General features: G+C 42.9%; 1 protein-coding gene across 1 annotated transcript in view; it reads right to left on the reverse strand.

Moving 5' to 3' along the window:
- Positions 1-14,319: 14,319 nt before the first annotated feature.
- Positions 14,320-25,798, reverse strand: part of LOC145417757 (LIM domain only protein 3-like) — a 17,484-nt gene continuing 6,005 nt past the window's right edge. The window contains exons 4-5 of the mRNA XM_080286364.1: positions 17,849-17,990; positions 14,320-14,559 (exon numbers count right to left, since the gene is read on the reverse strand). Of these exons, the coding sequence (XP_080142490.1) occupies positions 14,320-14,559; positions 17,849-17,990 (382 nt within the window). The remainder of the gene's footprint in view (positions 14,560-17,848; positions 17,991-25,798) is intronic.

Genomic DNA, 25,798 nt, shown 5'->3' on the forward strand with positions numbered 1-25,798 from the left:
TCTGTGTCCGTTTTGTTAATAAGATGCATCGTTCCTGTTCTTAAGGTCGATTCATTTCTCTAACACTAATTCTGGAGTGACTAAAATGAGTTGCATCGATAGTTGAATCAGTGGTTAACATGAGGAATATCGAAGGGGAAATTAGAACTGATAATGATGCTTCAAGTGCCGTGCCAGAGAGAGAGAGACAGGCAGACAGACAGACAGACAGAGACAGAGAGACAGACAGACAGACAAACAGACTGACAGATAGACAGGGAGGCAGGCAGGCAAAAAGAGAGAGAGTTGCACTGTTCAATACATACATACACAGATTTCTCGATCCTACCTTAATATCAATAAAAAGTTGCTTCCTAATTACAGAACCGAGAGAGAGAGAGAGAGAGAGAGAGAGAGAGAGAGAGAGTTAGTGAGATCACCAATATCTTCCATCATCCGCCTCACTATCACAGTCACCATCTAAATTTCATTACAGTGCGTGAATAGACTGGAAATTAATAGCTTAGTTGTGGAGTTAGCTGAGGGAGGTGATGGGAAATGATGAGGGAGAGAGGGAGGTGGTGGGGAAGGGTGAGGGAGAGAGGAAGGTGAGGGAGAGAGGGACGTGAGGGAGAGAGGTGAGAAAGTGAGGGAAAAGATGAATGAAGAAGAGAGATGAGGGAGGGAAGTGAGGGGGGAGGTGAGGGAGACAAGGAGGTGAGGGAGGGAGATGAAGGAGAGAGGTGAGGGAGTGGGGGAGAGGATAGGCAACGGAGAGAGATGAGGAAGGGGTGGTGGGAAGAAGGTGAGAGAGAGAGAGAAACAGGGAGATGAGGGAGGGAAGTAAAGGAGAGAGGTGAGAGAGGGAGGATGAAGATGAAAGGTAAGAAGGAGTGAAAGAGGAATGGGGGAGTAATAAGGAAAAGTAAGGGAAAGGGGGAGGTGGAGGAGGAAAGGAGGAAGGTGGTGGGAGAGGAGGAGGGGTGGAAGATGGTGGAAAAGGGTGAGAGTGGAAGGGGGAGAGGGAGGGAGGGGAACATGATGAGTGAGGGGTGGGGGTAAGTGATGGAGGGAGGAAAGCAGTAAAAGGAGAGAAGATAGGGGGAGGAAGGCCTGAAGATGATAGGTGAAGAAGGTGAAGAAGAAGGGGGGGAAGAAGGAGAGGGGGAGAAAAGGGAGGGAAAGGTGACAAGAAGGGGGAAAGGAGGATGAGGAGGATAGGTGAGGGGGAAAGAGGGAGGGAGGGGGAACTGAAGGAGAGGGAGATAGTGAGTGAAGGGGAGGGGAGGAGGGAGGGGATGGAAGGAGTGAAAATGATGGGTGAGTGGGAGGGGGAGAAAGGAGAGGGGAGAGAGAGAAGAAAGATGATAGATGAGCGAAAGGAATTGGGGTGAGAAGAGAGGGGAGGGGAGGTGAATGAAGGAGCAATGGAGGGGTGAAGGCGGCGTGTATGTGTGTATGTGTGTGTGTGTGTGTGTGTGTGTGTGTGTGTGTGTGTGTGTGTGTGTGTGTGTGTGTGTGTGTGTGTGTGTGTGTGTGTGTGTGTGTGTGTGTGTGTGTGTGTGTGTGTGTGTGTGCATTTATTTCACACTCATGGCATATCCGTCACTTTCCTGCCTTATGCATCATATTCAAAGGCCCGTCTTTTCGCCAGTTAAGGTAGCTCCCTAACGCCTTTTCCTAAGCGATTCATTCTGCTTGCTACACCTCAGCATCCTTTTCCGCGTTATTTAAATCATTCAGGTATTACTACACTTTGCATAAATAGCCTACAAAATCATATTAACTGACCGTATCCAAAAAAATAAAAATAAATAAAGAATCGCCAGGGAGCCTCAGTAGAGTACAAGAATATGAGGCAAAGAGAATCATCCATGGACAGGGAAGCTAACCTAGCCTCTCTCAGCCTAGGAATATTAGCCAGGAAATGGAAGGGGGGAAAAGGAAGAGACGAAACACGGCTTTTTGTCCCTACCTGTACCTACCTTAAGCCACTGAAAAAGAGTTGTGCTCGCCTTCGAAACTACTGGAATAAACTTTTTGTCTCACGTTGTGGCTACCCTCCTGCATCGAAAAACCCTTTGTTGTGCTTTTTCGTGGCAGGTGTGTACAGGACGGCCACTACATTTTTTTTTTTTTTATTCTGGGCATAGGTTCAACAGCCCGTTCCCTGAGGCCGTGCACTCCTCCTACGTACTTCACCTTCACCTGCATGGCCAGTGATCTCTCTCCTTCCTGCTGGAGGGTTTGGTGAGGGGGAGGGAAGCCTGCTTGCATTACTATCCTTATCTTCACCTCACAGATTTAGACATGATAGTTATGGTCCTCTCAGTAACAAACAGCCCCGAGAGGATCATTCTGTTGCTGTTTGCTGTAGCTTGTATTCCTTTGTATAGATGGGGGAAGGATGAAACAAAGCATAATTACAGTTTACGTCAATTAAACTCTAAGCCACTAAGAACAAAAGACAATGTTGATAATCTAAGCCGCGGTAAACTATGGGGACTGGGATGCTGACCATAATTAACACAGAGGCTCCTATAACTCAGTCTCAGCTGAATAAAATCGTCTGGCGTTAGCAGAAATGGACTACTAGACATGTATCGACGATGAGAGAGTTTATGTGGGCAATATTAATACCCTCGTGCTCCTCTACGCAGACTCAGTTGGGAAAAAATCGCCTGGTGTCAGTAGGAATAGAATACTAGAGTTGTCCCGAGCATGCGAAGGTCACGCTCAGCTGAGTAAAATCGTCTGGGATCAGCTGGAATTGAATGCTAGAGTTGTTCCCACCAAAAGAGTTCGTAATAGAAAAAAAAAATGGCTGCACATTCTATATACAATCCTCACCCTTCTTCTCCGTCTTTCCTTTATGCACCCAACTCCGCTGCCTCCCACTCTTCCTTCCCCCTTTCCTCCTTCCCTACTTTCTCCTCTGCCTTTCCCTCCCTCACTTCACTACGTGGACATATACACCACTATAAGATCCAAGCTGGGCCAAAACTATTCTCAATTAAAATCAAGAAATCTCGGTGTCAGTCCTCAGCTCATATCCTGGTATTACCTGAAGAAATTTTTCCAAGGAACTGCCGCTACCTCAGTGCAATTATATCAGATTTAGGAGAGATGTCTTGAACTCAATGAATCTCCAAGCTGGAAGCCTAGGATTGTTCCCCCCAGCTCTCCCCCCCCCCTCTCTCTCTCTCTCTCTTTTTACTCAGGCTTTCTGAAAGACCGGATCTTGACTTTTTTTGCCTCTTGTTAATCTTTCTTTAGATGTGACTACAATAATTTTACAGACTAGTAGCATTAGGTCTTTGTCTTTGTTTTTTTGTAAGATACTGCTTTGTGTTTGCATAAATACCCCCATCCCACTCTACCCCTCCACCCTCTCCCAACCCCCCTCCACTCCTCTCCTCCACACTGCCCCCACCACAAACAGGAGGAGGAACAGTTAGTGAAAGTCGTGATGTGGGCCGCGATTACTGCAACGACCCAACTACTGGAAGCTCGTTTAGATAACAAGCCCCACACGCCACTAACGACCATGGGGCTAACGGGGGGGGGGGGCAGGCTGGAGGGGTTGAGAGAGAGAGAGAGAGAGAGAGAGAGAGAGAATTACAACTCCTTATCTGTGAGTCTGGGTTAAAAAGGTATAAAGTGCTCTCTCTCTCTCTCTCTCTCTCTCTCTCTTTAGTAGGAAGAGAAGAGGTTTGGTCAAGAAGAGGCACCGAATGAAACAGAAAATAATGTTATTGTGTTTAGATTTTTTTTTTTTTTGCCTTATTTCTATACCCCTGCATACAAAATTGTGTGTGTGTGTGTGTGTGTGTGTGTGTGTGTGTGTGTGTGTGTGTGTGTGCGTTTCCTTTAACCCCCCCTCCCACTGTCCCCTAGCCCATGAAGATCTCTATATGCACTGGTTAGCTCATCCATCTCCCAACTGGAAAGACGCGAGTTCGATTGTCTCACCGATCAGACTGGTGGACGCAGCTTGTTCCCCCGTTGCCCCCTTCCACCCGGCAGCACCCTTGAGGACGCAGATGTAAGCCACCTACCCTGGGTCGTATTCTAGGGGAAAATTGGAACTTGAAAAAACCTTAAATCTTCAGTCTTCTTATCACCTTCATCTTAATCATCTTCTTCTTCTCCTTCTCCTTCTTCTTCTTTCTCCTCCTCCTCCTCCTCTTCTTCTTCCTCTTCCTTTTCCTCTTCTTCTACCTCTACTTCCTCCTCCTCCTTCTTCTTCTTTTTCCTCTTCCCCTTGTTCTACTTTTATCTCGGCCTCCTCCTTCTTCTCCCTCCTCATCTTCCTCTTCCTATTCCTCTTCCTCTCCTTCTTCTTTTTCTTCTTCTTCATCACAGCTACTCTTCTTGCATTCTTTACCCGTCCCATTCTCTCCATATCCCCTCCCCTTCTCTTCCCCAGCCTTTTTTAATGATTGATTTATGATTTCAAGAAGTGTTGATTAGAGGCGACATACAATACACCCATCTCTTCTGGTGTCCCAATAAAAAGTCTCTACTGTTTGCAATTCACTTTTTTCCTTTCTTTTCTTGATTTCGGAGGGTACGGTGGGCGGAGGAGAGCCAGTGGATAGGGTACATTTAAGCCAATAGGTCTACCGTTGTCTTTGTACGTAGGCTACTCTTATTTACTCTTGCTCTGTCCCCCGCCCCACCCTCCCCCCACCCTTGTATCTACTATCTCCCTCCCTCCCTTTCCCCTCCCTATCACTTCCGTCCCTTTCTCCGCCCTCCCAATACCTCTACTTTCTCTATTCCCTCTCCCCTTCTCTTCCCCTTCCTCCTCTCCAACCTCCCTTCCCTTCTCTCCTCTTCTCTACCCCTTTCCACTCTCCCCTTCCCCTCCCCAACTTTTCACCCATTCGTACCCCCTATACCCACCTCCTACTCCCCTCCACCTTCTCCTTTCTCTCCCCATCCCCTCTCCTACCCTACACCAGCCTTCTCTTCACCCCCTGCCACCCCCTACTCTCCGTCTCCCCACCCTCACCCGTCTCCACCCCTTTTCTCTCTTTCTCTCATTTCTTCTCTTTTCTCTCCATTCAACCTCTTCCCCATCTGCCTTCTCTCTCCTACTCTCCATCTATTCCTTCCCCTCCCACTTTCCTAAGCCTCATCCTCCCCAACCATCACTCATTCCCCTCCCCACCATTTTGCTCTCCTTAGCTCCCACATGCATCCCACTCCCCCTCTGTGGCCTTCCCTACCATCCTCCACTCCCCACTCTCCCCTATCCTCCCCTCTTCTCTTTCCCTTACTTTCCCTCCCCTCCTCTATTTCCCTTTCCTCGCCTCCCCTTCTCTCTTTCCGTCACCTCCCCTGCCCTTCTCTCTTTCCCGCTTCTCCCTTCTCCTGTCTCCCTCTCCTCCCCTCCCCTGTCCCTCTCCCCCCCTCCCTCTGCCACCCTAACGAGCGTCTGCCCCACCCAGCAAACAAGCCCCGGTAATTAACCCCTGGCAACCCCCCCCCCACCACGCCAATCACTGGCCACATTAGCGCCAAAAAAGAGCAAATCCTTTTATGCTGATTAAGACGAAATTGACAACCTGGAGTATTTATGAGGGAAGGGGAAGGGAGGAAGGCAGCTGGGTTTCAATATCTTGGCTGCTGTGTTATTTTGGTGCTTGGGTTATACTGTATATATATATATATATATATATATATATATATATATATATACACACAGTATATGCGTGTGTGTGTGTGTGTGTGTGTGTGTGTGTGTGTGTGTGTGTGTGTTTATCAAAGTACAGTACTGAATCAAGGTTCAACGGCACAAGAACAATAAAAAATAAATGCGTCAAACTAACAAGGTTCAAAGGAATGCGCAAAAAAAAAAAAAAAATCGCTGAAAAAATATCAGACTGTTATATGATGGTTTGAAGGTTTAAAAACAAAAAAACAAAAAGTTCAGAGGCAAGAGTTAGAAGTCGTAAAAAGTTACATACAAAAAAAATCTACCAGTGACACACTATACGAGTCTAACTACTGTAATAAATAAAACACTGTACTTCCTTACCACGTGAAAAAAAAAAAAAAAATCCAAATGTTTTTACAGCATTAAGGACTCTCTTGACTTATGCATCAGTACAGGACGTTGGACTGGGGTGATGATGATGTTGATGACGATGATGATGATGATGACTGTTACCGTGAGACAATTTCATCTTTGGTACTGGAGTGTGCAGATCCATTTTCGGGATAAAGCAATAATACAGCAGGAGAATTTATTTTGTGTTTATTTATTCCATCTGGACTACAGAGGACCACAACAAGCTGGGGGGAGGGCGCCGGGGGGTCGAGGGTAAGAGTGCAGCGGAGAGGGAAGGGGGAGTGGAGATGGTGGATATTGGTGGAGAGGACGGGGAGGAGATACGAGGGAGAGAAGGCATGGGGAAGGCTACAATCTCATCGCACCTCACCTCACCTGACTCAGCCTGACCCACCCAGTCTCACAACCATGACACCTAACTGACCTAACATGACCCTATCTGAAATGACATGAACTGACATCGACTGTGGGTCAGCCTGGGTCATGCCCACCTCATCTAGCACCATCGTCAATACTATATTAGGAGGGGGTGAGGAGAGGTGAAGAAGAGGGGGAGGGGGAAGGAGAACAGGGAGAGGGGGACAGGGGAAGGGAAGAGGTGGGAGAAAGGGAGAGAGAAGGGGGAAAGGAGCAGGGAGAGGGGAAGAGGTGAAGAAAGGCAGAGGGAGGGGAGAATAGGGAGAGGGAGAGGGGAGAGGAGGGGAGGAGGGTGTTTAAGGGGGAGAGGTGGCCAGAGCTGGAACCTCAGGCCCGGGAAAAGTCAAAACAATCTAATTCGGTGACAGATACATTAGGATCGTGGGCTGCGAAACACTGACAGATTTTCTACTGTTTCTAATACTGAAGCATACTCGTCCAAATCATATTTCTGTGACTGAAAATTAATACGTGGCTTATTGTAACATAGGTATTACCACGTAGTTTCGTAGCCCAGGATCTAAAATGCTACAACAGAGATTTCGGAGTATGGTTCAATGTGGTTCATGAAGCTTCGAGACACTTAAGTGAGACTTCAAGCCTGCTGGAGGTCATGAAATCTCTCAGGTTCGGTACATCTCGAAACACTGAACTATTCCATACCGAATGGCAAAACCATTTCACACATTTGAATGAAAACAGCGGTGTGAAAATCAAATCATCACTTCTTTATAGTCATTGCAGTCACAGCCTTAATCAATGTCCAGAGAAGAGTAAAATGAGAAAAATTCAATAATATATACTTTTTTTCTAAACTGATTTAATAAAGAGGGAATAGTTTTAAACCTCATAGTATTCCTATATCTACCAGTCAGAGTGACCAACTCGGGTGAACATCTTTGGCTTTGTGACTAGTTGCTGCTGCTGCTGAGGGAACAGGTGAACATTGAACAGCCAGGGGTTGACGAGAGAGAGAGTGCCAGCTTTCTGAAACCACCTTGTTTACATTCTGTGCATCATGATATGGATCTCGTGACCAGGCATCGATGCAGCGACCAAGACACGTACCAGACAGGAAAGACAATATATCTTAAACATTAATAAACGACGAAAGACTGTAAAAATGACACCGTTTGTCTTATTCTAAAAATTACTTGATTTATGATTGCCTGAAATCTCCAATATAAGTTTGTTTCCTCAAGACGTTTGATCCTCCATTTATAGTCAATAGGTAAATATATATTAATGATAAATATAATACAAAAAATTAAATGGAGTGTGGGGTGTGGCCACCACCTGGGCCGGGCCACATCCGAAGGTTGATTTAGAAAGTTCCACAAAGAAAGGCAGGGGGGAAATTGGCATGTACATTAATAATAATAATAATAATAACGTGAGGTTAATCTCTGAATTATGCACCACCACACCTGGCAATAGCATCGTGTTTAAGCAATCACAGGGATCACAACTTGACAAGTGCTGTGTTTTATGCGAGATTTTATAATTCAAGTTCATAATGACTTTTCATTTACGTTGGGGTGGCTTCGCTAAAAGGGTAAAATCATTATATGTTACTGTTTTAGGTGGCTGTCACTGAGTCGAAAAAAATATATACCATTCTAATGAACACTGAGGCATATATCGGGCATTTGAAGGTCTGTTTACAAAGACAACAAAGTCAAGTGGGAGTCAAGTGAACGTCTAGATGCCTCTGAAGCGTCTTGAATTTAGTTAAACGTTCAAGACCAACGTGACTTACATCGTGACTTTCCGTGCTCACTGTACCGGGTTCTTCGGCCGAAAAAATCAAGCTGAGTCAAATAAAAGTCTGGTGTTTTTTCCTTTAATTCCGATGAAAACACACGTACGCTGAGGGCAGGATGTCACTTACCTGCTAGAACAGTGGGGGGGGGGGGAGGCAACGACTACTTATTTTTGACGACACTGTATTTTGGTTCGTATGTGGTGGCTACAGGATAACACTTGTAAAATACTAACACTGTATGTTATGTAGCTTTTTATTTTTCTCAGCTAAATCAATAATGAAATCAGTCAGACAGTACTACCGGGAATAAAGGGATTCAGAAGTACTATTTTTTCTCTCATTTCGATGAGTTTATGGAAACCTGACACCGTAAGGTTGCCAGTACTATGAAATGTCGGCACCATGAAGCTTCAGCACAGTTGAATTTCGGCAAATAACAACTATATTACAGTATATTACTAATGGCTTATATAACCATTTTAATACAGCTTCATATATATATATATATATATATATATATATATATATGTGTGTGTGTGTGTGTGTGTGTGTGTGTGTGTGTGTGTGTGTGTGTGTACTGATCCCTGACAAAGAATTCAGCACTTTAAGAATGTTATCATTTTTAACACATTTCTAGCAGCGGATTAGCTTCAGTATAGGAGTATGGCCCTTATAGCGAGGGGGTTAATGACGGCTGTACCGAACCCTTCCTGTTGGAAGTGTCTCCAAAGCTGAATATAATCGTTTGAAGAAAGCAAGAATAAATAAAAAAGACGTCATCTAAGTGAACGGGTTAAACTTTTCTACCAAGTAAAATGAGCGTAGTAGAGACTGTTATTTTTCCTAACAGCCTTGAATAAATAATGCTGAGATTCTGGTGCTGCTGATTCCCTTTAGGACTGGCAGATCATGACAAGCGGTCCTTCATCCCCTGTTCCGTACACTGGTGTCATTACTATCAAGCTTTACGCTTTCACCGATACTGTTGCAGATTATTTTGATAACCAGTAGAAAATTACATTTGGCTAAGAAGTTGTACTGTGACTCAAAACGTTAGAATATATGTTCATTACCCTCTTCAGCATATGATCCCTTATATAAGGCGTGTTTTCGTCGTTCAAGCTGGAGCTTGGGATTCGAAGCGCGTCTTGGGGCGCTTGGTTTTTGTCCGCAAAAAGTCCAGGATACATAGAACCGAAAAAGTACACTTGCCGATCGCAAAGTAAACAGAGGGGTTCGCCGAGGACGATCTGACGAATATGCAACTCCGTTATTTGTGCTGAACTGGCTCTATATGTCGTTAATATTAGCACCCTAATTTTATGTACATAATGCTAATTTCAGGATATTTATCATTTATGTGTCCTTGCTGGCCAATCTCACTCTCCCCAAGCTACACCAAGACTGCTCCTGACCACGCTTGGGTGGGATGCGAAGACGGTCTTGGTTTTGATGACAAACGCTTGGGTCGGCTTCGTATCACTTTGGCCGACAAAAACAGCGCAGCTTGGTTTTATCGAAGATGGCTTCGAATCCAATCCCTCAGCTTGGACGACAAAAACGCGGCTTTAGCTACTCTGGTTACCGTTAGACAAGGTAATTCACTCTTAAACAGAGACTGGATAACTTTCGTCAACGTGCTGCTTGTCACACGACCAACTTTTGTAAATATGAAATGGAAATCTTTATTCACATGGGTGGTTAATCCGAAGTATTACTGAGGGTATCCGTATGAGACTCGTGCATTGCTGGATCACATCTAAGATGAATAAACTCGACAGGCAGCACTATTATATTACACACACACACACACACACACACACACACACACACACACACACACAATCTATCCATCTATCTATCTATCTATACATACATATATATACAGTATATATATATATATTATCTATCTATCTATCTACCTATCTATCTATCTATCTATCCTATCTATCCATCTATCTATCTATCTATCTATCTATCTATCTATCTATCTATCTATATATATATATATATATATAAAATCACTTGTTTACAAAAGCTAGGCGGAAGCTATCCTGTCTCTGTTTACCGCAGGACTTAAAAGCAGCAGCGGTGCGGAAAGAGCGCGATTAACCCTTTCAGTCCGATAACGCATTTTGTATTTCATTCTTGCAACCTTCAAACAAATTTATTCAGGACTGGAGAGATTGGGTATAGTCTTCTCTTACCCCGTCGCTGTATGAGGTACTTAGTTACCTAAAGCTAAGTAGAATCGTCTGGAGGAAACAAAAATTATTCTGTAAAGCACGTCACCGAACAAAAGGCGAGTTACGGAACAGGGCTTGGGATATTCTGCGATGCTCTGGCTGATGAGTTGGCCCTGCTGTCATTCGAGATCTTTCAGTACAGGCGGATTACAGTAACTGCTGGCTGTGTGCACAATCGGGAACAAAAAATACCCCTAATACTTCACCTGTACTTCTCACTTCCCTCTGCTGGCTAATGTTCCTGAGATGAGAGACACTTGGAATGCTTCTCTGTCCATAGATGATTCTCTTTGATGTATCAGGGAGAAAAGTGATGGACATGGCCTAAGTGTGAAGTAGACGCAGTGGAACATTAGGACAAAACTACTGTTCTTGATTTTACATGAAAATTCAAACCTTCGCCTGCTATTCCACTGAGTCTGTATCGCGCTTATGGCACGGCCCTCACTTTCTTCCTTGACGCATCATATCAGAAAATCACCTGTAGGCAGAGAAACTTGTCAAACTTCTATCACCTTAGAAATAACACACAGAGGACCATCTATGGGAAGAGGAACCCATCAAACCTCTCTCAGGAGTAACACACCGAATCATTTTTAAGCAGGAAAAACACACCAAAGATGATCTCACCTTGAAAATATTAGCCAACAGAAGAGTCTCAATATGAACCCAGTGGATTACAGGCTTAAACTGCCCTACCACAGTTCACCATCCTCCATTTGTGGAGAGCGAAGTAGATAACCAGACAGTTGAGCCATCTAATCGGCGCCACCACTTGAAGGCATCCCCGTCCAGCATCGACAGCAGCGGAAAATGAGAAGAGGTGAAATAATGGGCGAACTTCTGTCTCCGATTGTACATGAAGGGCGTTCGTATCCTGTAGAAGGTGTACTATCCAGGGCAGGGGTGTGTAGGTGGGTGTAGCCGCAGACTAGACGGAGTGACTAGCGAAGCGAAAAGAGCGGTAGATATGTAATTGCGTCACATATACAACTGTCGCTTTGTTTTATTGTTACGTCATCACTATTTTACTATATTTGTTGATTGTCAAAACTGTTTGGTACTGTGTTTTGTACCCTGTGCAAATTCTTATTTCATGTAAATGCAAACTGGACTATGTAAAGAAAAACTGTAATGCTAAACCATTTGTCTATTGTTATCTATATTAAACTGCCCACATGTTCATTGGAATTCAGTTATTGTTTTCATAACCACAGCACCTGTTTGCAGTTTATAGCCTATTCTCTGACCATACATTTTTGGGGATTATGTAGTTTACACTTTTTTTTTTTTTTCAGTATATCATTTTTTTCCAACACCATATCATTTTTCCTCCTTCATCTTTGTGTGATTTGGCATTATTTACGTTGCTATTCATTTGTTCATATTTCGTTTTTTTTTTTTTTTTATTTCATCACCAAAGTACACTGCAATATTTCTTTCCCTCTTAAAACACTGCCGTTTCTTGTGTTTTGCTTGCTATTTGTTACGGCCTCAGATATATACTTTGCCAAAACACTGAAATCATTTTCTTTTACCTATTCCAGCTGGTGCTCCTTATTTTTGTTTGTCGTTTTTATTTATTTATTTATTTTTTTTTTTTGTAATTTTCCTGAACAGAAATTCTCAGTTGATTTTTTTTTTTTTCGTGGTCTGCTGTCACAAAGGAAGTTCCCTTGGTTAGTTTTATTTCGCTGATTTCCTATTAAAACAAAAACACTCGCTGCTCCCAACACCAACGACTAGAGCGATCAAAGTTTCCCTCTGGTACAGTTTGCTACACTTTAGAAGCACTTTGATGGTCTATGGTAAGCTAGGGAGACTACTGAACGCTTGCGGGTGACAAGTTACGAGGCGACAACATGTATATTTACACTGATTAACGAAGCATTAGTGTTGGATGGGTCAAGGAAGGATCAGGGAAGGGGTAAGGTGCATGGATGGAGATTTATTTATTGATTCTGATGTTTAGGTAAACGTAATGGTCTACTTTCTCATGTACAAACGGTCTGATTTGGATTTAATATACACTGTTAGAGTTGCAAGCTTGAACACGCTTTGATATGACTGGTAGTTCTATAATCCATTCGTGTTACAGGGCCTGAAAGACACTGACCAGCGGATTCAAAGGACACAGCTATCAGTCACCGGAGAAATGGCCAGGACCTACCCAGCGTTACGCACATGAACAGGCGAGAAATATAAGGGGTTTTACTGTGTGGTGCCAGATCAAGAAAAGTTAAAAAGGTGTGTGTGTGTGCGTGCGTGTGTTTTGATCAGGAAGATATTTCCATTAGTTGTCATGGAATTTGAAATGTGTGTTTTGAAAATGAAACAGCATTAGAAGGGTCAAGCGCTCTTCCAAAAAATTAGAGAAGGATGAGAGTTGTTTTACGTAGCGGGTAAGAGCAAAGAATTTCCATTATTATTTACACATGAACTGCTTTTAATGTGGGAACTTTGCAGCGAGGGTCAGTACATATCTATAAGCATGTGTTGTACGAGACGCAAATGTGGATATTTTACCTGAAAAAGTGTGGATTTAAATGAAAGTGTTGAGTGTATACGTGAAAATGTGTTTACGTGCGTGGATTGCTTGAAAATGTTGATTGTTTATGTGAAAGTGTGAATTGTTTGCATGGAAGTGTGGATTGTTTACGTGAAAGTGTGGATTGGTTACGTGAAAGTGTAGATTGCTTACATGAAAGTGTAGATTGTTTACGTGAAAGTGTGGATTGTTACGAAAGTGTTGATTGTCTACGTGAAAGTGTGCATTGTTTACGCAAAAGTGTAGATTATTTACGTGAAGTGTGGATTGTTTATGTGAGTGTGAATTGTTTACTAGAATGTGTGGATTGTTTATCGTGAGTGGATTGTGTACGTGAAAGTGTGGATTGTTTATGAGTGTGGATTGTTTACGTTAAGTGTGGTTTGTTTACGTGAAATGTGGATTGTTTACGTGAGCTGTGGATTGTTTACGTGAGCTGTGGTGTGTTTACGTGGAAGTGTGGATTGTTTACGTGAAAGTGTGGATTGTTTTGGTGAGTGTGGATTGTTTACATGAGTGTGGATTGTTGATGTGAGTGTGAGCTGTTTACGTGAGTGGATTGTTTACGTTCACAGACTGACTAGCACAAGGAAACACCAACTAGAGGGATTCGGAACCGGTAACCCTTTCAGCCCGAGTCTGTCATATTTTTTTTCTTTCTACCGACAACTGGAATTAGATGAAGCTTTAATGAACCCTTTCACTACGACTGGGTTCTTACTATGCTAACTAAAATCGTCTGGAGAGAACAGGAGTAAAATACAATACGTCATCGGGCTGAAGGGGTTACTAGCTGGGGACTAGAGGGGGGTGGACTAGCATAAAGTTAGATCACATCACTGTAACTTCACCACACCGTACCGCACGTTCCTTATGTACACTATTTACACCATACGTCACTATCACTGCACCCTTCCATCAGCACGTCCACCAAGCATGACCTAGTGATGAATGACAATCAGTTCTGGCCAAATTACGTCCCGTGGTTTCTTAATGAGTCGCACAGCATATAATAATCCTGTGTCCTTTGCAATTTATGTCGGTGTTTATTTGCTATGACACATCTGAATATTCTCGTTTAGGTTATTTATGGCTTTTTAATATCGTCACACACACGTAATTTGCGTTGTATCATACACGAGAATTAAAGCATGGAAACTCAAAATAAATCACCGAGTATGAGGTGCTTACGAAACTCCTCGAATCCATAAGAAAAGAAAAATATATACGACTTAACAGAAGGATTTTAGATCATGGCCGTGGACTGGACAGGTGTAGTGCGACATCAGGTGACCATGGGACGTTGTTGCGCTGACGGAGGAGGGGGCGGCGGTCCCTGCGACGTCCCCTGCTGCTGCTGCTGGCCCCCCTGGTCCAGAAGAGGCCCCTGATGCGGCTGTGTGGGCGTGGGAGGGTGGTGGTGCTGCTGCGTGGGCGTGGGCGGGTGGTGGTGGATGGGCGGGGCGTTGGTGGAGGAGGGGGCGGGGGGCGGGGGCTTGCGCGCGTCGTCCAGGATGGCGGGGCCCTGTGAGTGGACAGTGAGTAGCGACCCACCCGCACCACACCGCTAGAATGGAGTACATGCCACTCAAACACACTACACCTCCCTCTCTCTCTCTCTCTCTCTCTCTCTCTCCCTCTACGTCATACTGTGTTCCATATTCTCCATACTACCTTAGCCTAATATTTCTCTCATGCCTTTCTTTTACTGCACATTTTTCTTCTCACCTCTACTAGAATCACTGCCTTAATATTTCTCATGCCTTCCGTCTATCACATTCTCCTCACTTCGCCACCAACCTCACTAACTTGTATTTCTCTCCTTTTTTCCTTGACCTACTTTTCATTACAGCAAAATCCCACGGTTTGTAGACTAAATCCCATCTCTAGCTGCATCTAGTTAGGTAAATAAATAAATGAATAGATGAATGAATGAATGAATCCCCCAAACTGCCTAAAATAAAGAAATTCCATCCCAAACAGCGCCAGCATATATCAGTAAGGTTTCAAGTGTTAGCCTAAACATTACTCAGCCCACACCTAGTCCACCTAACTGTCGTTTGAACTAGTACAAATAAATAAGTAAACAAATAAATAAATAACCAAAGCCCTAAGCCCAAAAAACAGACCAGACAAGCCTAAATATAAGACCTACTCTGAAATATTAGCCAAAGTAAGTATAACTGAGTTCAGATCTTAGAAAAAAAAAAGCCAAAGAATATATTACTCCAATTACATAGCCGAATATAATCACTAACCATAAATAACTGCCCAAAAAGCAACAAGGAGACTCAGATATTGCAACACCCAGACCTTACAATCGGTCCAAGAATCGAACTTCCATCTTGCCCTACAACCCTGATCTTCGACAGATTGTTGCCAAAATTAAAATTACCTCACCTTTGCCTGACCGTCACCCTTTCCACCAAGTATGGTCCAGGGATCAAAATTTTTAAGCTGACTTTGCCCTGTGCCCTTTACCTTTGACCTATTGCTCTTAGATTGATTATTTTTAGCTGACCCTTAACACTTCCACCAATTAACCTTTGACCTATCGTTCGTAGTAGAAATACATTCATCCTTGACAGACACTTATCTTTTTCACCAAATTTGATCGAAATAGATAAAAACTTTCATTTATACAGTCAACACACCCACCCACCCACCCACACACACACACACACACTCACACACACACACACACACACACACACACATACAAAGCTGAACAATACAATACATTCCGAGCTTCCGCGAGCGAGTGTAACGCTCGTATCGCACCATTGCTCTAAAATACTTATTCTAAATAATAACCCCCAAATAAATACTGGTACTAACCTTAATCCTAAATAATTGCTCAAACAAAATCAGTTCAAGAAAAAATAATACCTCCACCCATTTCGTGTCTGCCTATCTGCGTGTTAGTTATAATAAAATGCACTTAAAAAAAAAATAAAAAAATAATAATATATACATGTTTTTCATTAAAAAATCATAGCCCAGATATTCCCCACATCTACCTGGGACTGATAAATATATGTTCGTCAATATAATGCTCAAAAAGAAATAAAAAGATCCTTTTCAATATGGGCTAAACACTTTTGACATTTGCTGAAAGAAATTAACTGCAGATGGAATCCAAATTAATAGCCCAGATACCTTCCACATGAACTTGAGTAAAAGCCTGAGTTCAAAATAAATGTACTGTATTAAAAAAAAAATACCCATCCATAATAGCAGCCCACACTCTCCACATCGTCCTAGTAACAAAGGAATAAAAGATTTATTCTAAAAATGAGAGGCCAATCACTTTCCATGCTTGCCCTCAACACAGGATTCAAATAACAATAAAAAATCATACAAAGGCATCTGATTTTAAATAAAAAGGCACAAAATTCATATAGGAGTCCGAAACAGTATAAATTCTGAGTGCCCCGTTTTCATGTGACCATCTTTAGTCCATTCATTTCATATTTCTCTGTTATTGGTGACGTATTAGAGATGTGTACTGGACGCCTACGCTGTGCCAACACAAATTAAAACGATAACTCTGCATAAAATGTGGTAAGTGTTGTTGCTACTGGGATAGATTACGCTGGGAGCTGTGATGCTGCCGTAACTGGGGTAACAACTCGGAGTTCTAGGAAACCAATTCGCACCATTTCTGTTCAGTGTGCCGTTAGTAGAACAGGTGTTGGTCGTATACCCCGTAGAGGAAGTCACCCTAGCCAGTACAAAATCCATATTGTTCAGATGTTTCACAATTTTTCGTTTTTCAGATTTTGAATAATATGGATTTTGTATGATCAAAGGCAGTTCAATTGGTACTGGCGAACGCCCTTGTATACACAGGAGATTTTCCAGAGGTGGTGTACACTGATGGCTGCCAAAAATCAGTACCAGGGTATATAATATTTTTTTTTACTTGTTGCTCCATGAGACAGCACAGACAATAGGGAAAGGACATTACATAAACTACGCACATCCTTCACACCGATGCTAAATATTATAGCAGTTTCTATTTTCGGTATTATACAAAATCCAGTATAATAGTATTCTATATTGAAATAACTGGTAACGTAAAATGTGCCAAAATATGTAATTACTATTTCTGTAATTTTACGACATCCAGTGCAGTGCAGTTCTATATTAAAGCAGTGTTAGTGTAGCGCTACTGTAATGCTTGCGTTTCAGCTATTGAGGTAGCCTACCGATCGTTAATTTAATAAAACATGGAGTAGCTGCTGAGAACATACAGTAGTTGAGAACCACATGCCTAAGATGAATGCCTTTGTGAAGCATACGACCAACACGCTTTCTGGTAACAGTTCATTTTGCCGAAAGCAGGTGAATTGATTTCTTAGGACTCTGTGCTGTCACCGCTGCTAAGGCCGCGTCCCAGTTCCCTTCGTATTCCCTCTGAGTATCAGTAACAATACCGCGCTTGATGCAAAGTTCTGTTATTCTAATTCGTGTTGGCTCTTCGTACTGATCCATCATATTTATCTCTAAGTGGTCATCTACTCATATCATAAAAACATAATTACTCAAAACTGAAAAAGTGGTCAAAATTTATATCATTTATATACATGACATGTGAAAGTTACGTTGGGGAACGAACTGCTAACCCTGTGCCCATTCAGCAAAAATAATAAATAAATAAATAAATAAACATAAATAAAACTAAACCTAAGAAATGTTTTATGAGACTTGCTTCAAAATCATAATCCACCCCAAAATAAAATCAATAATTCCCCCTATACACGACAAATCCAAATCTTATTCCCCCCCCAAACAACACCCATCCTTCCCACCTCGAGTCCGCCGATCTGCCTCTTGAGCTGGGCCAGGGAGGACGGGGTGCAGGCCATGGAGGCAAACACTAGACGCTCCTCATAGTCGTACTCGCATAGGATCTTGTTGTCGCACAGGTAGAATTTGTCACCTACGCAGAACCTGGTGGGGAGAGAGAGAGATGGATAGGTGAACAGACATACAGACAGATAGTTGGATGGGTGGATGGATGGATCGTTACATGGATATAGTAGACAGATAGAATGACAGATAGATAGATGGATGGATGGATCGATCGATAGATAGATAAAGAGAGACACTGAAAGATACATGGATGAACGGATGGATGGAAATATATAGATAAGCAGGTAGGTTGACAGACACTTAGACAGATAGAAAGAGAGGGGGAGAGAGAGAGAGAGAGAGAGAGAGAGAGAGAGAGAGAGAGAGAGAGAGAGAGAGAGAGAGAGAGAGAGAGAGAGAGAGAGAGGGGAGGAAGCGGGTTAGTAGTTATAACCCTAGGGTCATCTAAACATGAACCCAGTGGACTACAGGCTGAAGCTGCCCTTATTTCGCAGTCTACCCATCCTTCTTTCGGGGCATAGTGATATCTGAGGGATGTTTGTATAATCGGGCCCTCCGACACCAGGCCATATCGGTGCCACCACGTGAAGGAATCTCTCTCCAGCACCAGAGAAAAGGGTCAAAGATGAAGGTGGGGTTGAGAGGGGAAACAGTGAGGGTGGGGGAGGTTGAGGGTACGTGAGGGGGATGTGGGGATATGGCTGTGTGTGTGTGTGTGTGTGTGTGTGTGTGTGTGTGTGTGTGTGTGTGTGTGTGTGTGTGTTGCTGCTTTGAGGCATAGAAAATTCACAATGCAAAAATGTAAACAGTTCCTGGCTTTCCTACGTTCCTTCACGTTATTTCGACTTCGAATTTATTCGCCTCAAGTTATAGACAAACGATTAAAACTAAAGGCAAAAAATATATAGAATTCCGAACTACCTCTTAATTCTTCACAGGTGGTTTAGAGAGTATTTGAACCGTAAAAAATGTTCTCCACCGAATAAACGTTGCCTCGAAACCTCTCCGCCAACAAACACGCCACCAACCGCTGCTTCAAATCCCCGTAAATCTTCACAAATAAATTTCTACCTTGTACGTTTTCCTGAGGCGGAACATTCTGGGTTGTACTTTTCTTGAACCATAACAACAGAAAATATGTTGTCTTCACAAGTACTTTTTTAATTTAGTTATTTAATTATTTATTGAAACTTCCCTTATCCCTGTGGGAGGTTTTCTTGCCTTTGTCAATATTATTATTCTAGGGAAGATCTAAATCGTTGCCATTCGAATACCTTCTTGAGCTACAGCCTTCATTCTTTGCCATTTATAGTACTGATTGGCCGCCTCATCTGACTAAACATCCTTCTGATCTGACTACCAGTACACCAGTTGAATCTGGAGAGAAAAAAAAACCCTTAAGGCTCAAGAACAACCTATGTCAGGGGACTGAAATTTTTGTGGCATATACCTGGGACATGGCCAGTGCAGTGCTTAATATAGTCCAAGTCGGATCATTATTCTCTGGTCCAAAATTTTGGACTACTTCAGAATACAGAGAAGTCACCAGATTTTACATGAAAGAATAGAGCTAGAGCCACCAAACTTGGTGGACCTATAGATCTTGATGACTTAAGGTGATATGCATAAATCAGTGACCTTGAAATCGAGGTCCATTTATAGTTCGGCTTCTAGCTGGCAACGGCTGTGGAAAGTTTTTCTTTATCAAAACTGTCCTCGGACAATTTTATGGTGTGCTAGTTTATTTTGTATTTGTTTATAACAAGTGTTTCTGGAGCCATAGATGTTTGTTTATAGTGTTTGTAAAGCCGTACGTGCAAATCTTGTGTGTTTGTTGAGCCAGAGTTGTTTATATAATCAGTTTGAGCTGTAACTATTATATAACGAAGGTTTATTCACCAAAGCTGCATATATTGAGCGTTTAGCAATAATAAAACCTATACATGGGACGTTTCTGGATCAAAGCAATACATAGATCGTTTCATTTCTATACTGTGTTTCTTGTGCATAACTACTATCTCCTCGCCAAATATCCTAATTGCTTAAACTGACATTGCCTATCTCATACGATTTTTGGACGCTGCTGTTTGCATACATCATCCTATATTTTATTGCTCTGTCAGGAGCGAAGGGGTCCGGGGCTAGGTTACTCAGACACGGCAGTGGAAACAGTTGCTCGTACCTGAGTAGCATTATGGGAGCAGTGAAATGTAAACCCTCATAGACCACGTCCTGCTGGAGCGCCGTTACCCACTAGACCACCAGGCGTCTATTATCATCCAGCGTAGTAATGGTTTATTTGGCCGGCTACTCTCTTCGGTTAACGAAGTTCCCTCACACCTCTTTCTAAGTAGTTTATTTTGTTTATTACGCCTTGCTGCCCTCGTCTGTGTTACATGAATCCTTCCAATATAGCCATACTCTGCATAAATAACGTACAAAAGGAAATTAACGACCCAAATCCAACAATAAATCGCTAAGGAAACGGGGTTAGGGAGCTTTCTTACCCGCCGAGAATACTACCCTTGGGCTACTGACAATCAGGCTTGTCACTCAGTGCAGAGTTACCAGAAAGCAGCACTACATCAAGGAGCCTGTCATTTCTAGTCATACTATTTTTCGAACAGTGGAATTTTCTCCCCTGTGCTCGTGCCAGCTCACCAACCCGCCAGCCCGCCAGACAGACCCGCCTCAAATCCCCAACACGGCCGCCCAGCATTCAAAATACGCGCGCGAAATGCGAGGGGAGCGGGGCGCATTTGCTGGATATCCGCGGGAAAATACGAGCATTTGCCACAGAACCTTCACGGCTTTGTGTGTGTGTGTCGAGGCTTTAGTGCCCGGGAGGGGGAATGTGGCGTCTTTTTCTCCATTTTTCCTTTATTTTCTTCCCCTCCTGCCCCGCCTTCCCACGCCACATTAACATACGTACATATTTCGTGAAAGCTGTCTGTTTTCGGTATAAACTGGAATGTGGCGCTTTTTTCTTTCTCTGTTTTATTTGCTTTTTTTTTTCGCTCCTTCCTCAGCCTCCCACGTAACATTAACATAAGCACATATTCCGTGTTTTTTTTCTTTTGTTACGGAACACTCGAACGTGCTGTTTTCCTCTCATATTGCTTTACTTTTGTGTTTAACCACCCAAGCAATGTTTTCAGCCTATTTTCAGAAGAAACTCAAATTATGATGTATTTTTCTTTCTTTTTCTGTTTTTCTTTCCTTTTTTGTTTTTTTACTTCCTCCTCCACCTTATCATGTAACGCAGCATAAGAACATTTCGTGCATGCTGTATGTTTTCAGAACGTACTCGAATGTACTGCCGTTTCTCTCATTATTTTTTCCTCTACTTTTCTTCTCCTCCCCCCCCCCTCTCTCTCTCTCTAACTAACTAACTAACTAAAACACATATTTCGTGAACGCTGTCTATTATCGACACAAACTCGAATGCACCAAACGGGAAGGAGAAATCGGCGTCTCGTTCAAATTATATATCGATGCAGAACACGAATACTGATGAAAAAAAAAAAATCTCCTTCCTTTATTATTATTATTATTATTATTATTATTATTATTTACAATATGGACATATAAATTTCTCGAACACTACCTAATTTTTACAAACTGCAATTCCTACTCTGGGCAGATGTCCCATGGGTCAGAAGGCGCCACACTACTCCATCCCTAGGCTACTCATTTTCATTTGGCATAATCCCCTACGTTTTAACCCTCTTACCTTGAGAGGGGTTCACAGTGAGAGTGAAATTGTAAGCCAGTGTAGAACAGTTATCTAATTAAGTGCTAAAAACAAGATTCTCGCTTTACCGAAAGCACACACATACACTGCACGTATACAAATACGTTGCACGCACACACATACATCTGAAGCATATACATATACTGTATACACTGCAAGCACATACATTCCTCGCAAGCACGCATACATTGCAAGCACGCGCACACACACACTGCTGGCACACATATGCAGCACCAGCACACACATACAGTGCAAGCACACACATTCATTGCAGGCACACACATACAATGCAAGTATACACATACACTGCAGGCACACATATATTGCAAGCATACACATACATTGCAAGCACACACATACGTTGCACGCACACACATACATACATTGCAAGCATACACATACACTGCAAGTACACACATCCATTGCAAGCACACACACACACACACACACATTGCAAGCACATACGTACATTGCAAGCACATACATTGCAACCACACACATTGCAAGCACACACATTGCAAGCACACACACACACACACACACACACACACACACACACACACACACACACACCTGCAGCGCAAGCACACACATTCATTGCAAGCACACACATACACTGCAAGCACATACATACATAGCAAACACACACACACACACACACACACACACACACACACACACACACACACACACACACTGCAAGCAAACAAATCCATTACAAACCCACACAGACACTAACAAATTTATCGCCGTCAGTCTCGCGGCAGATCCCCATCCCGCTGCTTCTTCAGAGGATTTAAATTTTGGAGACGAGGCCCATAAACCAGATGACCGGGCCGCTCTCCCCGCCATTACTCTGCGGACTAAGACTCTTGTAACTCTGATGACTCTTTACGGCCGCGCCCTCCTCAACGCGGCCAAATTGAGTCTCTTATCTGGACATTTTATTGATCAGGGCGGCGCGGCGGTGTCCCCTTCCCTTCTTTGTGGACATTTTGAATCGTAATGAAAGTTTTAGAAGAGCCTGGCGTCTCGGGAATGCAAGCGACCACAAAACAAACAAGAGGAGAAGCTCAGAGAGAACAGAATCGTAGGCCTCTAACTTTTTTGGCCTTGACCTGTGACCTTGACCTTTCATACATTCATCAAAATCGAATAATCTCTTTCCATCCACACACACAATGTGTGCCATGTGTGATCAAAATCGAATCAGGCATTCATGGGATATTTTTCGCACGCTGAACTTTGACTTTGGCCCGTGACCTTGACCTTTGATCTGTCTGCACCAAAATTGAATCACTTCTTCCCAAACGCACATAAAATGTATGTGCTAATTTTGATCTAAATCGTATCAGACATTCATAAACTATTGGTTCACATGCACACACATAATGAAACGCCGAGAACTCGGGACCCGAACTGTCGTCACACAAAGCGTCGCTCGTTGTGCCTCCACCAAGCCCTGTGCACGGACTCGCCTACAGCCTCCATAACAGGGTTCATTGTGGGTTGAAATGAGACTAAAGATAAACTATGTCGACCCCATATGACCTTGCCTTTGACCCGTTGACCTTGCTGAGCTAATCAGTTCATAGTCCCTTCATGCTGTATCACTGACAAAAGTTGGGTCGAAATCCGTTGAGGATTCAGGAGACATCGCACCCACACCCATATGACCATGAGTTTTGGCCTATGACCTTGTTGACCTAATCTTTTCATCGTCCCTTCATACTGTATCACTGAAAAATGTTTAGTCGAAATCCGTCGAGGGGTTCAGAAGATATCGCGACCACAAGGCTAAACTAAGTCGAATGACCATGACCTTGACCCCTTGACTTTGCTGACCTAAACAGGTCATCGTCCCTTCATACTGTATCGCTGACAAAAGTTGGGTAGAAATCCGTCGAGGGGTTCAGGAGATACAGCGCCCACAAGGATAATCTACAGTACGTCGACCCAGTGACCTTGACCTTTGACCCCTTGACCTAGCTGAACGAATTAATTCATCATCTCCTCATACTCAATCACTGACAAAAGTTTGGTGGGAATCCGTCAATGGGTTCAGGAGATATCACGCCCACAAAAGTGTTACGGACGCACGGACCCACGCAACGCACGCGCGGACAAACCAATCCCTTAATGCCTCCTCCACCATAGGGGGGTGGAGGCATAATTAAGTATATATACAGAAGCTGACACGATCACAGTGATTGTGCCTGCGACGTCGCAAATGATTATATCTCACACTAAATTTTCATTAATAAAAGAATATGTTCCAAAATGAATAACTGCACTAATGTATTCCAGAAATATTGTAAGCTTTGTATTCTAGAAACTCTAAGAGTCTAAATCAAGGAACAGGATAATACAAGCAATCGAAAAGCATATAACACTCATGTATTCTTCACACAACATAATATCAGGTTTTCACAGCAGGTGCGCTTGATATATTGTTGAAAAAATTCTAAGGAAAGGGATAATAAAATACAAATTGGGAAAGAGAAGGCAATGCAGGCAAAAAGACGAACCGGATCATTCAAAAACGGGTGGGTAAACAAAAAATAGAAGGGTTCGGCGAAGGCGCGTAAATTCGGATCAGCTGGGGGTGGAGGAGAGCGCGGGAAAAAGTAAACAAAAGCGAAGCGTCGGAGGGGAACAAGACGCAATGAATACGCCATCAAATCAGCTGCCAGGCCCGTAAACTTTTATAAATATCAGGAAACTCATTACCCTAAAATCCTTGAGGGGGAGGGGGGACTGGGAGTTGTAATCAGGCGAGACGTAATACCCTGGGATCTTAGAGCTTAACTGAAAGAAAACCCACCCAGGCCCGGCTACCCTATCGAAGTTTAACACGCAAAAATTAGAGGCCTTTGCATAGTAATTCTAACTGGGAGAGGAGGGAAGGGAAAAGCGCCCTGTGTTCTAAATACTAAACTGAGCCATCTTGGGGGCGGGTGAGTGATGGGGAAGAACAAGGAGGGAAATGTAATAATGAAGAACGGGAAATATAATAACAAAGAACGGGTAGTATTAAAAAAAAAGACGGAAAATATAACAATCCGTATTCTCGTTGAAATGGAAGACTTTCGTGGCAGCTCCTACTTGCCGATTTATTTAGCAGATTGCACCTTGATATTCCCGTTTACGTAATTAATTTTTAGTTATCCATATACCTTTTTATATCGACATAATCTGCATCAATAAGATACGATTAAGGTGTAGTGAGTAAAGTAAATCGCTGAGGAGGAGATGTTACGAAATCCCCGAAACTTCCATGGTGATTTACCTTTATCACCTCGCACAAAAATTTTCTCATGTACGTTATCAATATCTTTTTCATATAGATACAACCTACATCAAAAGTACACTAGCAGACATTATTGTATTATGGAAAAATAAGCCGTTAAGGAAGTGGTGTTACGGAGCGTGCAAAATCAAAAAGAATAGCCGAAAGTGTTGGCGGGGACGGGGTGGTGTTGGGCCTAGCTAGGGTTGGCGGGGGCGTGCCTTTAGCGTGTACAGATTATTGTTTTCATTTATTGCTTTTTCTGAGATGCTTAGAATGTTTTCATGAGCAAAAAAAATCATGATTATAAATAGATAGATATATAGATAGATAGATAGATGAGTGGATAGATATAGACTGATTGACATATGTAAATTAATAAATATGAACGAAACTTAGCTGCATAAATAGATGAAAGATTATTAGTAACAATAAAGCAAAAAATGTAAATAAGATAGACAGATAGATACATGGAGAGAGAGAGAGAGAGAGAGAGAGAGAGAGAGAGAGGAGGGGGGGGAGAAAGAAGAGCGTAGTTAAGACTGGGACCCTGATTTTTAAGGCGTTTAAGTACTGTGATCTGAGGAGGAGGAGGAGGAGGAGGAAGGAGGGGAAAGAAAGAGGAAGAAGACAAAGCAGAGAAGCAGGAAGAGGAAGACAGAGAAGGAAGAGGAGGAGGAAGAAGATAAGGAGCAGAGGAGGGAAGAAGAAATGGAAGAAAGTGAGGAAAGGGAAGGAGTGAGGAAAAAAAAAAGAATAAGAATAAAAAGAGAAGGAGGAGAGGAAGAGGAAAGAAGAGGAGGAGAAGAGTAGGATGGAGGAAAGGAAAGAGGAAAGAGGGAT

Source organism: Coenobita brevimanus, chromosome 111, assembly GCF_032717465.1.
Source record: "Coenobita brevimanus isolate Jiangsu-jjx chromosome 111, ASM3271746v2, whole genome shotgun sequence".
Classification (NCBI taxonomy): domain Eukaryota; kingdom Metazoa; phylum Arthropoda; class Malacostraca; order Decapoda; family Coenobitidae; genus Coenobita; species Coenobita brevimanus.